Genomic DNA, 16,979 nt, shown 5'->3' with positions numbered 1-16,979 from the left:
AATCTTTATATTGCTAAATGACTTGTCTCATTTGGGACATTCCATGGGTTTGTGTAGAAAAATTCTCTTTCCAAGATTTGAATATTCTCTTTACAATGAAATTGCAGGTACAAGCTGGCAGGAAGTTGGTTCCAACCAGCCTGGGTATCACCCTGATAAGAGGCTATCAATGTATTGATCCAGATCTCTGTTTGCCAGATATTCGAAGTTTCATTGAGCAACAGATTACTCTTGTTGCTAAAGGTCAAATGGATCATTTTCGGGTTGTGCAGCATGTCCTACAACAGTTCAAACAAAAGTTCACTTATTTTGTTAAGCAGGTGAGAAAATTTCATCTTGTTGTCTCCCCCCTCCTCCCCCCCCCCCCCCCCCCCCCCCTTCCAATTAAAAAGGGGAATTATGCCTTGTGTATTTCTCAACTTGCTTATTGAAGCCCTAATCCCTGGTCCTTGGGGTTTGCTGCACAAATACTTTCCGCCATTTAGCTTTGTGTGGTGCTTGATCTTTTCCGTAAGTGTGGGATCAATGGATCGTGTTCCTTTGCACTTATGTAATTGTGTTCTTTTTTGCTTTAATCACCTTCAATTCAAATACCGGTGCAACCTTTGGTCTGTATTCCATGTTATCAAATTGTTTGTAAATGACTTACGTTGTCCTGAATTTGTACCATCTTTTGCTTGCCCTGATTGCACCCATTCCTTTCTTTTATCATCCCCGTATTTCTATCCATCCATGTCAATATCCTTATTTCAGCTGAACATTTCTGTATATGTACATTTGTCTGGCACATACCTTACATGTCTCACTGACTATAATTTTGTTTAATAATGTAGAGAGAAGGTGACCCGTTTTCACCTTTGCTATTTATCCTATTGATTGAGGTGCTTAGTAGGATGATTACTATAGCGATGATGGGAGGAAGATTGTTGGGCTTCAAGATAGAGGGAGGAGAGGAGAGGAACTAGTAATTCCCCATTGATTATATGTTGTTGACACTATCTTATTTTGTAATGCAAATATGGAAAATATCTGAGCACTGAGATGGGTGTTGATTTGGTTTGAAACAGTTATGGGTTGAGGGTCAATTTGAATAAGATTATATAAGATGTAAGGTGGGTTATTAGCAAAGGATTATATGGCCCTACTATTGTGGCCACTTAGTTTAGAATGATTTAATTGAAAGGACCAAGAGTTGGGTAGCAGTGTGGGAGAAATTCTCTCTCAAGAGGGGAAGAATTTTGGGGGGGGGGGGGGGGGGTTGTTGGGGGTGTGGGGGGTTGAGTCACTATTATTAAGAGTACCCTATTGAGCTTGCCCATATACTTGATGTCTTTGTTTATGGTACCAGTAAGTGTTACAAATAGATTTGAGAGACTGCAACGTGAATCATCTGGTAGATTGGAGACAGGTGACACTATCATTGAGAATGGGGCAGTTTGGCCTTTTTTCCCCTCCTAAAAGCTGGACTGGGCAAAGAACTGGGAAACGGGAGTGGTTTTTAGTTTTCTAGTCCAACTGGGGTTCAAACAGTGGTTGATAAATAATTTAATTAATAATTATTTAACAATATTAAATAGAATAAATTTATATGGTTTTCTATTTTATTTTGGGATGTTTCAAAATATTTTTCAGAGGTACTTCTTGTTTTGACCTTGGAAGAAGATTTATAAACACTTTAGTTAATTATCATGCAAATTTTCATGCCACTGTAGTACATTTTCAGTGTACTTGGGTTGGCTATTCTTTAATAAAAAGTTCTTACGTTATATATCAAAAAAAAAAAAAAAAAAAAAAATTATCATGCAAAATTTGGAACTTTTCTTCTCTAGAATGAAAGACAGAAAAAGAGTGGCTCCTTTATTAGTACAAGCATTCTTAATATCATTTTTTTTTCAATCTTGGATTCCCATTGGCACCTATAACTTACCAATTAAAAAAAAAAAAAAAAAAAAAAAAAATCAATGAGGGACTTATTGTTTTGTAAGAAAGACTTATTGAAAGTCCCAGATTGAAATGAAAGGGGATACCATACTTCCTCCTCAATAAATACCTATCCATCAAGAATTTCAAACATGAATACATTGTTTAGTTTTTGCAAGGGCCTAACATTCTTTAGTTTTTAATGTTGGGCTAGCTTATGTGTAAACCTAACATATAAGGGTTATTTATATATATATATATATATATATATATTAGATTGTTACTTATCAAAAAAATAATATACAAGGTTTTCTTTTGCAAGATAAGAAAAAAATTTAGTAATTAAAAAAGGGGCCAAAACTGATCAAACTGCTCAAAACCAGAAAGCGGTTTGACTGGTTTTGAGCCCTTCCAATTTTTTCCTGGTTTTTTAATGTGGACCATACCAGTCTAGGTCCCAGTTCACTGTTCAACTGGTTAGACTGGCCGCTCTGGTCTGCTTTAAAAATTTAAGCTCCTTCAACTTTGCATTGTTGGATAAGTGAATATGGTGCTTTACTCAGGGAAATGACCAATTGTGGAGATGCCTTCTGAGAATTAAATATGAGCAAGATTCCCAGTGGACTACAGACGGAGTAGAATTTCCACATGGAGTGGGAGTGTGGAAAGGAATAAGAGCAGGTTTTGGGAGTCCTATAAATTTATTAGATTTAAAATTGGGGATGGCATGAGGGTGAGGGTATATGGCTTGATGCATGGTGTGGGAACAAGGCTTTTAATTGGTTAGTTTACGTTAGTTTATGATCCTTTCCAAATTGCAGCTAACAAACATGCTAGGGTTAGTGATTATTTGGATGTTAGGGGTAAAGTAGTGCATTAGTACCCTATCTATGTTAGGCAATTGCAGGATTGGGAATTATTGTCTCCCTGCCCTGTTTGATTTACTGTATTCTCAATGGGTTCAGCTTTGGACAGAAGACAGCATATTGGAAACTAGATAGAAATGGTGACTAAATCCATGTGTATGCTTGCTAGCCTGCTGTGAGGATACAGAAGGAAACCAAGTCCCTTTAGAAGTCTTGAACCTAGTACCATTGTGCTTGATGTGGACTTTGTGGAGAGAGAGAAATGGAAGAACCTTTGGGGGGCAGGGGTTGTCAGGTGCAAGGGTTAAGTCAGTATTTGTCAACTCATTATTTCATTGGATATTAGTAGATATGGTATTACCCAATGGTAATGTAGACTTTTCATTTTTTAGAGTTTGTTTGCGTTGTAGGTTGGTATACACTCAGTACACTCACTGCATCCAATGTACTGTTGTACTTATTTTATTATTAATAGTAATTCTTATTACCTAAAAAAAATCGTACTGCCTTAATTTAATTCACTCCACGGTATTCCTGCTTTTGCCTTTGTTCAATTATTTTTGTTTATATGGTAAAATTCTTTGGTATTTGGACAGAACAATACTCTAATAGAGTGTCACTAAAAAATTTGTCACAATCGTGTAAGATTACAATTTTTTCCATTCTGACAATTTGATATAATATGCACTTTTATTGTCCTTAAGGCATCAATACACAAAGTTCAAAGAAAGATGTGTATGAACCCTTTTTTTTTAAAAAAAAAAAAAATTTAAACTTTAATTTTTTTGACAGTGTAGCTTATGAACCTTGATGTACCTGTTAAGATCATATTTTCTGTGTTTTTTTTTTCTCAAATGGACTACTGTTAAGTTCGTTGGCCTATTTTCCAGCATATATATGAACATGTTAAAGGCACAATTAAATATAAAACCTTTTTCATCATGTTCACCACCGTGAACATGATGTTCAGTTTTTTTCAATAAAAATATTATTACCTATAAAAAATATATATAAAACTTTTAAGCTCTAAAGATCTATTATATGTGAGTAGCGTCTACTGGCATAATGCAATCTGGAGTCTTAAGAGAGATTTTTTTTTTTTTTTTCCTTCTTACAGGAAAGTATAATTTCCTTAAAAAGCACAAAAAGGGGGTGCCACCTAGTACATGGGAAGTTTACAAAGGAAGAGTCTTAGGGAGAGAGATATGAGGGGGCTAACAATTTTTACATATTTTTCTTTTGAGTGGTATTAGTGGTAATTCTAAATTACACCTGCTGAAATGGCTAAGGTTTGTAGGCTTGTGCAGCTTGAGGGGCTAGGTATAAGTCGTTTGAGAAGTTTTAACTCTGCCTTGTTAGGCAAGTGGTTGTGGAGGTATGGCATAGAGACAGATGCTTTATGGAGGAAGGTTATAGAGGCAAAATATGGGAATGTTTGGGGTGGTTGGTGCATGAAAAAGGTGACAAGTGCGTATATGGTGTTAGCCTCTAGAAGTTTATTAGAAGTGGTTGGTTGAACTTTTTTGAACTCCTACGGTATGAGGTGGGTGATGGTACTAGAGTGAAGTTTTTGAAGCATATGTGGTGTGGGGATTGTACCCTCAAAGAGGATTTTCCAGAACTTTACTATCTTGGTAGGGCAAGGGATGCTTCGGTGGCAGAGGTTATGGGTTGGTTTGGTGGGAGGATTCATTGGGATGTTCGATTTCGTCGTCCATCTTAGGATTGAGAGCAAGAATCTTTTGATCGGTTTATGGACCTCGTCTACTCTTCAACCGTGAGGGGCTTTGGCCCTAACAAGGTTTGTTGGAGACTAGCTAGGAGTAGAGGCTTTATGATGCGGGAGACGAAAGAAGATTTTTATTTAGTATTATTTATGTTTGCAAGTCAGTTGTATTTTTATGTTTTAGGTCCTAGTAGTTTATTAGGCTATTAGTATTTTAATTTGGAAGCAAGGTTATTTTTGTAATAAGGCAATTAGGGTTTCCTAGCCAATTAGAACTAGGGTTTAGCAATCCTTTATAAGCAATCTATTGTACTCCTTGAGGGTATAATTGATATTTTGATAAATGAAAAAAAATGGCTGTTTGGTTTCTTTTGGTCTGGTGTTGACTCCAGGTCTATCATAGGTGCTGACTTCTAGTGGTTTCTCTGCTTGGTGCTGACTCCTAGGTCATATCCATTTATTTTTCCGTTTTAATTTTGTTCTGGTTGTCTTGCGTCAGTTTTGGTATCAGAGCAAACACTGATTTGTTTGAAACATCATCGCAAGTCAATCTAGAACTAGACCAAAAAAAAGACATTCACCATATTTTTCCACCCCTAGAAATCCAGCCACCATACCACCTTCAAAATCCCTTCCCACATCTTTGCCAAACCAACATCAGAAAACCATCTATCAATACCCACAGGGCCACACGTATCAAGCCACCAAAAGGTCACCCAGCAACCCAAGCCCTTTGACCCAACAACCAACAAACCCCACAGCCAAACTTGGTCAAGTTCTTTCAAAAGGTTCTTCACACATCACCACCCATTGGAAAGCCAACGTTGCCATCCCAATAAATGATTGAAGCACCAACCTATTCCCCGGTCACTTTGAGTTCCTCCTTTGTCTCAATGCAACACCGCTCCACCTTGCTGTCTCAAAGTACCACGTCGCCAACCCACTCCACTAGAACAGTACTGCAAGAATTCGTTAATGTCGAACTCACCCAGTCGTCCCAAAGTTGTTGCCCACAGCCATCACAAGACCGCCGTTGTTGCAACAAATAGCCAGTCCATCGAACCCATATCAGAGGTAACCCGATAGTTGCATCTGAGTTCTTTCTTCCTAGCAACATTAGCATCCTGTTTCACTCTCAATTAGGGGAGCCAATGTTTGACCCAACCCACAAACTTGATACGGGTTTTTGCGGGTTAGGGAAGGGCCTTAGCGGGTTTGGGTCGTAAATGAGTTAACTTGAAAGCGACACGATAAGAAACATGTTATAAGCGAGTCAACTCGCGTAACCCGCAATAGACACGTTTGACACACCAATTTATTTGTGTCAATCCGAAATGACTCATTTAACACAATCCGTTTAACTAGTATAACAAATAAATATTCATTTTATTTTAGATTTGTCAAATAACTTTTATATCCAACCTATATTTTAAATTTAAAAAGAAAATCAAGTAATTACAAAAACTTACAAGAGATATAATTGGAAATTGAAACTTTACAAATCCTGAGGATATTATATTTTTGTTGTCTATGTTATTTTATTTTGTTGAACTATGTTATTTTGAATTTGGGTTGAAGTGTATGCACTTCTTTTGGGGTGTAAAGAACTTATTTCTAGATAGATATTATATTTTTGTTGAATTATATTATTTTGAATGTGGATTAAAGACTTGAAGTGTATGCACTACTCTTGGGATGTAAAAAAAAAAATTATTTATAGATGGATGTCTCAATACACACTTGTTTCAACCCATAAAAGATATATCAACCCAACTTGCCACTTAAAAATATATATATGTGATTAAAAAAAAAATGATAGCCCAAGTTTCATCAGCCCAATTGCCAAAAAAAAAAAAAAAAAAAACCATTAGACCCAAAAGTCAACCTATGCGCTTCAACTTTGAGCAGAAAATTTAGTTTCAATCTCTGTGTTTCACTATTTTGTGCCTCATAGCTGAAAATGACTTCCTTTGATGAAAAGCTTGAGAAGCAAATTGAGGAGGTTGGGAATAGATCCTTAACCTTCCTTCCTCCATTGATGATCTTCTTACTCTTCTTGATAAAGTTGAAAATTTGTTAGCATATGTGGAGCAAGAACCATCCAAATCAATGCGAGATGCACTTTTACCCTCAGTGAAGGCATTGATCACTAATAAACTTTTGAGACATGTTGAAATGGATGTGAAGGTTTCAGTTGTATCTTGCGTTATTGAGATTACAAGGATAACAACACTAGATGCCCCATATAAGGATGAGCAAATGAAAGAAATATTTCAGTCGATTGTGGCAACATTTGAAAATATGCCTCATGTGTCTACTCGCTCTTATAAGAAGGTGGTTTCAATTCTTGATACCATTGCAAAGGTCAAGTTATGCTTGGTGATGTTGGATCTTGAGTGTGATGCATTGGTTGTTGAGATGTTTCAAAATTTCTTAAAGATAATTAGGTCCAACTATCCACCTGTTGTACTTTCAGCTATGGAAACAATTAGGAATTTGGTCATAGATGAAAGTGAAGACATTTCCTTGGATCTTCTTTGTTCACTTTTTGCTAGTGTAAGAAAGGAAAATCAGAATGTTTCACCTATGTCGTGGAAATTGGGGGAGCAAATAATCACTAGGATTAATCTAGAAAAGATAATGGCACCCACTCAAAAACAATGCAGCAAGCTTGAGGGTGCACATGATGTGAAAGTTGAAGTTGTTGAATGTGCTTTTAATCAACTATCCATGGTGCTTGAAGATCTACATCTTGGCGAAGTCAAAAAGGTTAAAACCACACTGTTTCCTGTGGTTCATAAGGTTCAAGACGAGATTATACTGATCCCACACACTAGGTTGCACGGACACGCCATTTTTGGCGTCGTGTCGATGTCAGACACGTGTCGGACACTGGAACGGGGACAACTCGCCAGATTCCAGTGTCCAGCGAGTGTCCTCTTTTTTTTTTTTTTTTTCGTTTCTCCGACACGCGTCGACGTGGCTCAGACACGCGTCGACGCGGTGCCGACACGGCTCCGACGCGGCGCCAACTCGGCTCTAACGCGTCTGACACGCCAGAAGTGAAGAAAAAAAAAGAAAATTTCGGCATATTTCGGGTCATTCCGGCTATTTCGGCCGAAATGAAAATTTCGTCCGATACAAGATTTTGACTGGAAAAAAAAAAAAAAAAAAAGAAATTCAAAATCCTACCTCCTTCTGGGTTTCGTGCTTTTCTTCCTCTTCTTCTTCCTCTTCTTCTTCTTCTTCTTTTGGTTTCGGTCTACCTGACGACCTCTTCTTCTTTATTTGTGTGTCTTGGCTGTCATCCACTTGTGTTTAGAGTTCAGACTTTACAGTCTTTAGGCTTTAGATATTTTCTTTGTTTTGTGGTGTTTGTGAGCCCCACGTGATACTCATTCCTTCCAGGCTCTTTTGTTTTGTCCGTTTGAATTTAATTAACAATTTTTTTTTGCTTTGTTTTGTTTTTGTGAACCTCACGTGACTCATAATAAAAAAGAAACTTTCAACCTTTTGATTCCATAGTCACTAAAATTAGAAAAAGCATAGAACTATAAAATTTTTTACAACTTTTTGTTACAATTGTGATGTGATAGATTGTGATTGGTGAAAAAAATTATATACTTATAACTTTAAAACCTTCAATATTTATTATATGGATTTTTTTATCAATAATATATATATATATATAAAATAGTGGTAAGCCTGAAACAGTATGCAACAATATGCCGAAATATAAAATATAATTAATTATTTAACCGCCGTGTCCCCGCCGTGTCGTGTCCTTATTTTTCAAATGTTGTCGTATCCCTGTGTCCGTGTCCGTGTCCGTGTCGTGTCCGTGCAACATAGCCCACACATTGATTTTGTTATTCCAAATGAGTTTGATGTGGTGGAATTCAAGGTTTTTCTTTTCCTTGTGCTCCCTCAGGTGATTCCAAACTTGAAACAAGTGTTACTTGTCAATATCCTAATCCTTCAATGCTTTAAAACTCGAGGTTGAGTTTTCTCCAATCAGAGGAGAATGATGTGGGAGACGCAAGAAGATTTTTATTTAGTATTATTTATGTTTTCAAGTCAACTGTATTTTTATGTTTTAGGTCCTAGTAGTTTATTAGGCTATAAGTATTTTAATTTGGAAGCAAAGTTATTTTTGTAATAAGGCAATTAGGGTTTCCTAGCCAATTAAAACTAGGGTTTAGAAATTCTTTATAAGCAATCTATTGTACACCTTAAGGGGATAGTTGATATTTTGATAAATGAAAAAAATGGTCATTTGGTCTTTTTTGGTATGGTGCTGATTCTAGGTTTACCCTAGGTGCTAACTTTTAGTGGTTTTCCCGCTTGGTGCTAACTCTAAGTCAAGCCTAGGTGCTAACTTCTAGGTCATATCCATTTATTTTTCCATTGTTTTAATTTTTTTCTGGTTGTCCTGCATCACTTAAAGGTTAGAGGATTTTATCTTTCCTTCCACCCTCCTACTCTTACTCCTTTCCCTTGGAGAATAGTATGGCAATTGAAGGTTCTTCCAAAGGTGGCTTTTTTCTCATGGTCTGCTTCTTTAGCTAAGATTCTTACAACTGAAAACCTTCACAAAAGGTGTATTATTGTTCTTGATTAGTGTTATATGTGTAAGAGGAATGGGAAGTCGGTGGATCATCTTCTTCTTTATTGCCCCATAGCATTTGAGTTGTGGTCTTTGGTGTTTTGTTTGTTTGGAATTCACTGGGTTATGCCACATAAGATAATTGAGTTGTTTAAGTCTTGACAAGGTAAGTTTGGGCATCATCGCAATATAGGCTTTTGGAGACTCATGCCTCATTGTTTGATGTGGTGTATTTGGAGTGAGAGGAATGCTAGATGTTTGAAGGGATGTGAACGGTCCCTGCTAGAGATTAAGTCTTTCTTCTGCCATACTCTCCTTGTTTGTAGTGTGGCTTTGTCGCATTTTACTTGTTTTTCCATTCCTGTTTTACTTGATCATTGTAATTTTGGTTCTTGATTTTTGCCCTAGTGTACTTGGGTTGGCTTCTTTTTTTAATAAAATTTTTTGTAACCTATCCAATTGTTTTTTTTTTTTTACAATTGAGGCTTTAGTTGAAATTTCCTCTTTAGTCTCTTTTCCATATTCTTTGATTGTTTTGTCAATTTGGTGATAACTTATCTATATAGTATAATTTTAAAACTAGTTCTATGTAAAATGTTCTAATACTTTTAAGGTGATTTTTCTAGTTGCCCAATGCCAGATGTTGCTTAGGAAGTCAAGCGCTTAGACCACTAGTATTCAACTCATTGACGAGACTCCCATAGAAGAATCCCTAAGGAATACGAAGTCGAGTTCCCTTGAATAAGAATGCATACTTTATAATGTAGGAGGTGGTGGGATGGGCACCAAACTGCATACAACAGTTTCAAACAGGACCAAAATATGGATCACTAATATATAGGTCCTCAAATATTTAAAAGAGAACTGTGTATCTCATGGTAATTAGGAAACATAAACATCAATTCAAAACCTCAGCTGTTGGTGACACAAAGTAGTTAGAATGCCAGATCAAGTGTGTTTGGCATCAGCTTTTAGCATTCTCTTATAGCTTTTAACTTTTAAGTCCAGCTTTTTAAAACCTCACTTTTTCCCACTTTTTCCTAGGTACAAATATACTTTAGTACACTTTTAGCAAAAAGTTAGATAAGTTGTTCCCAAATGAACACCAAGTGACTCAGCACAAGTAACTGTACATTTAATTTATTCTTTGTAAGCTAGCCTATTGCCATGATGGAAAGTTTTAGATGTGTTTATAGGAGGCTTGTAATGCACGTGTTGATGTCATAGTTTTTCACACACACACACACACGATTTTTCCAGTGGTCGAGGCTTTCATCCATAACTTGATACACAAGCATATAGTACAATGGGTGCGTACACACACTATGCCTATGCTATTTCCTTAATTCTTTTTTAAAATATTAAGACTCTTGTATTGTCTTCCCCCTCGGTATTATAAATGAGGGAACTCCTCATCATCCCTCTTAAGCCTTAGCACATTGAGCCCCTCCTATCCCTCTCCCACTTGCATAATTGCATTCTCTCTCTCTCTTTTCAGCACATTGATGCTCAGTCTTATTCTCACTATGTGCATAAGTATTTTGGGTTAGGGGAAATTATAGAAGATAATCACTAGAAGCATTGATGTGGATGATGCATGGCATTTTTTTTCCTGATCTAAGAGTGCGTTTGACTCAATGTTTTATTTTAGATATTTTTCTCATTGATCTGGTGTGCAGTTACAACCCTCTTGAATCTATAGCTACATTCGTTCTTAGCTCATCATTCAACTTTTCTCCCTCCTTTTGACCCTTTCCAGATTGAAAATATGGATGCATTGTTTGAAGCACAGTTTTCTCCACTTGCTGACTCAGGACGTGCTCTTAGTAAGTGTGGTAAATGCCTGCGGTACATGAAATACATCTCTATGCAACCATCACGTCTGTACTGTGGTACATGTGAGGAGGTTTATTATCTTCCTCAAAATGGTACCATCAAGGTAATTTTATTTATTTATAATTAATTTTCATTCTTTAAAGTGTACCCTTCATTACCTTCAAAATCTATTCCCCTTTTTTAGTATAATTGGTGGATATATTTTACTATATTCTCAGGTCTTCATATAGAACATAAGGTTGGCATTGGTTTCTGAACAATAATGGTTTACCTTATATACAATTTCTATATTGCCTTTGTACTCTACTTAAATTTTTGTTCCTCTCTCTCTCTCTCTCTCTTCTCTCTTCATATATATCAATAAACAAGGTTGGGTCCTATTCACCGGTTCATTGGAAACTGAGCCGAGGCAAAAATACCTTTTTGGTCCCTATATTTTAGTCATGTTTTTAATTTGGTCCTCAAGTTTTTATATTTTCATTTTGGCCATTTCTGTGCCACTATGTACAGTTTTAGATTAATAAAAAAATAAATTTTCATGAAGAAATGGACCCTCTCCATTTCAAACAGAAGGAGAGGATCCTAATTCATCTTTTACTTTTAGTTCTGAGAGTTATTGGTGTAATTTAACATTATCAGCCTTGATTTCAATCTAAGTAACTTTGTTTCTTTCTTTAGCCAAAAGTAAATTGGTGTTGTATTTCTCCACTCAAAATAGAACTGTTATTACTTTTTGTCCAACATGAATTTATTAGCATCTTATGTCCAACACCCATCACTGAATATCTTCTTATTTGATATATAACCAAAAAAAAATTATTTATCTGCAGTTATACAAGGAACTTTCTTGCCCTTTAGACAACTTTGAGCTTCTGATCTTTTCCATGCCTGGCCCAGAAGGCAAGTCATTCCCACTCTGCCCATTCTGCTACAATAGCCCTCCATTTGAAGGTGTGGACACACTCTTTGGTGCTGTTAAAACCGGCAATTCTGGCAAATTGGGGAAGGGAGCTGGAATGCCCTGCTTCCTCTGCCCACACCCCACATGCCGACATTCACTGATTGCCCAAGGAGTATGTGCTTGTCCAGAATGTAGTGGGACACTTGTTCTAGACCCTGTAAGTGCTCCGAAGTGGAGACTTAATTGCAATATGTGCAATTGCCTTGTCTTCCTCCCTCAAGGTGCTCACAAGATTTCCACTACTCAGGAGCGATGTCCTGATTGTGACTCTAAAATCATAGAAGTTGACTTCAACAAGAAGACAACACCTTTGGAGGATGGAGCTACCGTATATGTTGGTTGCATTCTTTGCGATGAGTTGCTTCATTCACTTGTTGAGATGAAGCATGGCAAATCATTTTACAAGCGCATGGGTTCAAGAGGAAGGGGGAGAGGAGCTGGAAGAGGACGAGGACGGAGCAGCGGGAAAAGGGTGGACCCCAAAATGAGTTTCCGAGATTTCTGAACTACACATGATATACATACTTTTGACATCTGAAACTGCCAGCGCTGTTCAACTTAGAAACTGTTTGTTGTTTTCCCTTTTCGAAGCAAAGTTGACATTTGGGTTATGTAGAGTGTTGTCGTCCATGACAAGGGATTCTGTCTTGTTATGTGGAGTGGCTCTCATCAGGTTGAGATTTGGTCTTGACTCTTGAGGGGATTGAGCTCTTCTATCTATTTGTAATTCTTATGTAAAAAAAAAAAAAAAAAAAAAAAAAAAGGGAAGAAGGGGGTGTGGGGGGAAACAAGAAGTTAAAAAGGAAAAGCACAAGTTGTGAAATTTTTCTGTACCTAGACAAACATGTCGTAATTTATGTAAGTTTATTTTTAATGGTCCTTTATTATTATTACTTATTTATTTTTTAATTTTTAATTTTATAGGTAGAGGTAGTGGGGGAGGGGGAAGAGTTTTTTAAACACATGAGAATGAAAACCATTAAATTTTGTCATACATGCATGATGCATCTGCTGGAATGTATGAAGTCATTATTTTATTTTCTCTATTTTTCCTTCGTGATTTTGACGCCTCTGTTTGTTTGTTTTTTTTTGGGTGGTGTCACCGTTCGAAGTCTCTTTTGACTTTTCATTGCAAAAAATATATATACTTTTCTTGTTTTGTGAAAATTATTTTTATGATTATAGTGATTAGGGCTGTCCATAGGGCCTGAAAAATTGAAACCACCCGGCTGACCCAATGTCAAGGTGATCAAGTAACGGGTTTTTGGGCCTTAAGAATTATGGGTTTGGGTTGAGTAGCGGGTCCAATGATCCTGATTCGTTGAAATCAACTCAGCTGAATATATATATATATATATATATATATATATATATATATATATTAAAGATTTGCTTGATTAGGTGTTGCACCCTCATTGTTTGGAATTCCAACCTTAGCACATATTAAGTTTATTTTTTCCTTGATCAAAATACATCTCTCTCTCTCTCTCTCTCTCTCTCTCTCTCTCTCATGTGAATGGTATGGAATGGGATTAAATCTATGCATTTGGATTAAATAGTGACTTTTTTTTTGTTGATGAAAAAAGACTTTATTGAACAGAGAAACAAAGACTAGCTTCTTACCTAATAACAGAAACAAAACAGGGAGGGCAACTACCATAATCAAAGGAACAAAAAAAAAAAAAAAAAATTACAAGCTATAGACCACTTAGGGAGTGAGCTACCATATTAGCTAGCCTCGGAACCGAAGAGATAGAAACATAAGAATAAGTTACAAGAAGAGATTGCATGTTAGCTAAGATTGAAGCAATTTTCCAAGGTGGGGGGAAAATCTACTCATAAATAGCATCATGACAGATCTTAGAATTTGGCTTAATAATAATATTCTCAGTCTCCAACTTAGCAGCAAGTGATAAAGCCAATCTAACAACTTTAGCCTCTACTTGGAGAGGGAATGGTGGTTTTCGCTTTTTGAGAGCAAGCAAAAATCAAATCACCTCTCCAATCTCTAGCCACCAAGGCTAAATTGGGTGAATGCATCTTGTCATAAACACTTTTGAAACATAATAATTCAAACCCTATACAGATATTTGGAAACACATCATATATTAAACAAATATATTTTTTTAGTATGGATTCTCAATTGATTAAATCATGATCGACTATATGTATTTTATTTTTATTTCTCTCTATTCTATTCTATATAAACCCATACCTTTTGTTACTTCCCTAATTGACATGCATTTTTTTTAATTACTTCTACTAATATTATTGTATTATTTTGGCCTCCTCGTACTTAAAAATAAAAAATAAAAATATCCACCAACAAAATTTAATTACCATATGCAAACAAAAATGTAATTTGGACAAAATACCCCTAAAAAAATTTGCCTTTTGTTTTTCCTCAATTGGAGTGAACTAGAAAAGTTTGGATTGAGTCAGATCTAAATGTGGGTTAGGGTAAGTATGTGGAGTAGTTATGAATTTTATTTTATTTTTATTTTTATTTAAAAATAACTAAAAAAAAAAAAAAAAACCGTGGTAATTGAATGAACATAATATATTTATACACACACACACTATACTATACTATATAATAAAAGTTGAGATTAGAAACTGTGATTGCACCAAGTGACTTTACCAAAATGTAGAAATTTTTTAGATTAAAAAAAAATAGATATAATTCTTTTTTTTGTTCTTATCTTCTTCTCCTATAATTTCTAAGTTGATAAAATCTTAATTTGATTACAATCCAAATTCTTCATCTAATCCTTTTTTTATTATAATTTATAAGTTGATAAAAAAAATCAATTTGATTACAATCCAAAATCTTCAACTTATCCTTATTTTTTATTTAAGTTATATTACTACACATAAAAAAGAAATAACTTTGTACATGTAAAAAACAGCAAATGTCCAAATGCTCCTGTTCAAACCTAAGTGCAATGTGCTGCTTAATTTGGCTGGCTTGCATTATTGCATACATTGGATTGGAGTGCCGGTATTTACTCCTTGGCCTTTCCATTCTTCTGGATTGTTTATTTTCTATGCAATACTAATATGTTTATTTTTAGATATGTGAACATCTGGTAATGTAAAGAGAATTAAGGGTATTTAACTTTGTAATGAGAAAAACAAAAAGATTTATTTTTATCCAAAACACTAACGATGCGTTAATTCAAACTAAAAAAGAAATAAGTAAACGTGAATGATGGCAATTAGGAAATAGGATAGATTTAAAAAAAGAAAAAGAAAAAAAGAAGAAGTTATAATCAACTTAGAAGTTTGAGGTTATCCAAAAAAGAAGTTAAACTCAACATAACTTTATCCAACTAAATTAGACTTTTTGTTCATATCAACTTCTTCAATGTAGAGTGTGTGTATGTGTATAAAATAATTCATAATGAATACCTACTATAAGGTTCTTTTTTTCTATTCTTCTCTTCTTCTACCTACAACCTTGCGAGTATGTATTTGTTTACTCTAATTATTTTTCCATTAAATTGAATAAGTTTTGTGTATTTTTTGTCTTTTGGTTAACCTAATTTGCTTAAGTTTTATTCAATTTATATGATTATTGTAGGGATAAAAGCCCAAGATCATATATTGGGCCTTGGGTTTTGTTCGAGGATATTGGTAGGTCCGAGGAGGAATAAACAGCTATTGTATTCCGAGGTAGGGGACGAGTGAAGGATGTTCCGAGGAGGAACTCCTCCTCGGATACGATGACTGCAACTCAGATATGTATTCCGACAATTAGAGTGATCCTCCAAGAAACTCCAATGATAAGGACATACCTCATGAACATACGAAAATGAAGGAAACCTAAAAATATCTAAAGAAAAGCTGCTACCACCACATTAAATACACTGCAACTACTTTTCTAGCCGCATTTATGTGAAGAAGACCTCTGAACAGTGCTACCTTGGTTACCACAACTCACAGAAAACCAGAGAAGGTGTCTGATGGGACAGGTACTCAAGTAAGGGCTCGGATGATCAACAAGTGTAAGATAAAGATGGTCCAAAGAAGGATATATAATGTGAAAGACTCTTCATGGAGAGGGGATCGGGAAAAATAGAAAGAAAACACTGTAACAATCTAAATTATCTTTGTATCCATTTGTGATTAATTTATACAAGAGGGACCTCCTCAGAATGAAAGGATATTAAGAACAAAATCTCTTATTTGTGTTTGACTGTCATTCAAATCAAAACTATCCGTTGTTCAATTCATTAGGGCCTAGTTCTTCGATCCACTCTCTGCAAATTTATTGTATTGGGCTCATTGGGCCAATATCCCATACATATTGGGTTTGGACTGTAAATTGAGACCCTACAATTGGTGCCGTTTGTGGGAAGAACTTGTGTGATAGTGAAAACAACAGTCAACTATGGTAGATTCAGGTCCACACTAGGCAGAATCCATAGCATCTCAATGTGAAAATCCTTTCGCCAACCTTGACCGTAGGAGAGATCAATAGGGCAACGTGCACGTTACGCATACAAGCAAAAGCCACTCTCGAGTTGGTAGTCACGTCTCTCAAGAGCAACACAATAAAGCTATGCAAAGGGAAATCGACCAGCTAAAGAAGAAATTACGCTATGCACAACGAAAACAAACTCCCACCCCATCTGATTCCTATTCCGAAGATGAGAAGGATAGTAGTTATCGACATAGATTAAGGACTCCTCCTAGTGAATCCTTCTCATATAAAGAGGAGTACCACAGTGAACGCAGATGCAAGAGCCTAACTCACAGAGGACTGGGAAATGATGCGATGAGCAAAGCCTTGAACCAGATTTCCAAGTCGCCCTTCACTCATAGGATTGAAAGGGCAACTCTTCCTCGGCGTTTCCATCATCCAACATTCATCACCTATAATGGGCGAATGGACTTAGTGGAGCATGTGAGCCATTTCAATTAGAGAATGACTGTCTATTCTAAGAATGAAGCTTTGATGTGCAAAGTGTTCCCATCCAGTTTGGGACCCGTGGCGGTGAGATGGTTCGACAGCCTGAGGATTGATTCTATAAATTCTTTCAATGAGCTCACTTGGGCATT

General features: G+C 36.0%; 1 protein-coding gene across 2 annotated transcripts in view; it reads left to right on the top strand.

Annotated features, from left to right (window-relative positions):
* Positions 1 to 12,824, top strand: part of LOC115994181 (DNA topoisomerase 3-beta) — a 50,464-nt gene extending 37,640 nt beyond the window's left edge. For both annotated transcript variants that reach the window (XM_031118237.1, XM_031118238.1), the window contains exons 13-15: positions 108 to 320; positions 10,878 to 11,057; positions 11,785 to 12,824. In XM_031118237.1, coding sequence (XP_030974097.1) covers positions 108 to 320; positions 10,878 to 11,057; positions 11,785 to 12,420 — 1,029 coding nt within the window. In that variant the 3' untranslated portion in view covers positions 12,421 to 12,824. The remainder of the gene's footprint in view (positions 1 to 107; positions 321 to 10,877; positions 11,058 to 11,784) is intronic.
* Positions 12,825 to 16,979: the final 4,155 nt, after the last annotated feature.

The sequence above is a fragment of the Quercus lobata genome, chromosome 6 (assembly GCF_001633185.2).
Source record: "Quercus lobata isolate SW786 chromosome 6, ValleyOak3.0 Primary Assembly, whole genome shotgun sequence".
Classification (NCBI taxonomy): domain Eukaryota; kingdom Viridiplantae; phylum Streptophyta; class Magnoliopsida; order Fagales; family Fagaceae; genus Quercus; species Quercus lobata.
The sequence above is the reverse complement of the archived record's forward strand: the minus strand, read 5'-3'. Positions and strand labels throughout refer to the sequence as shown.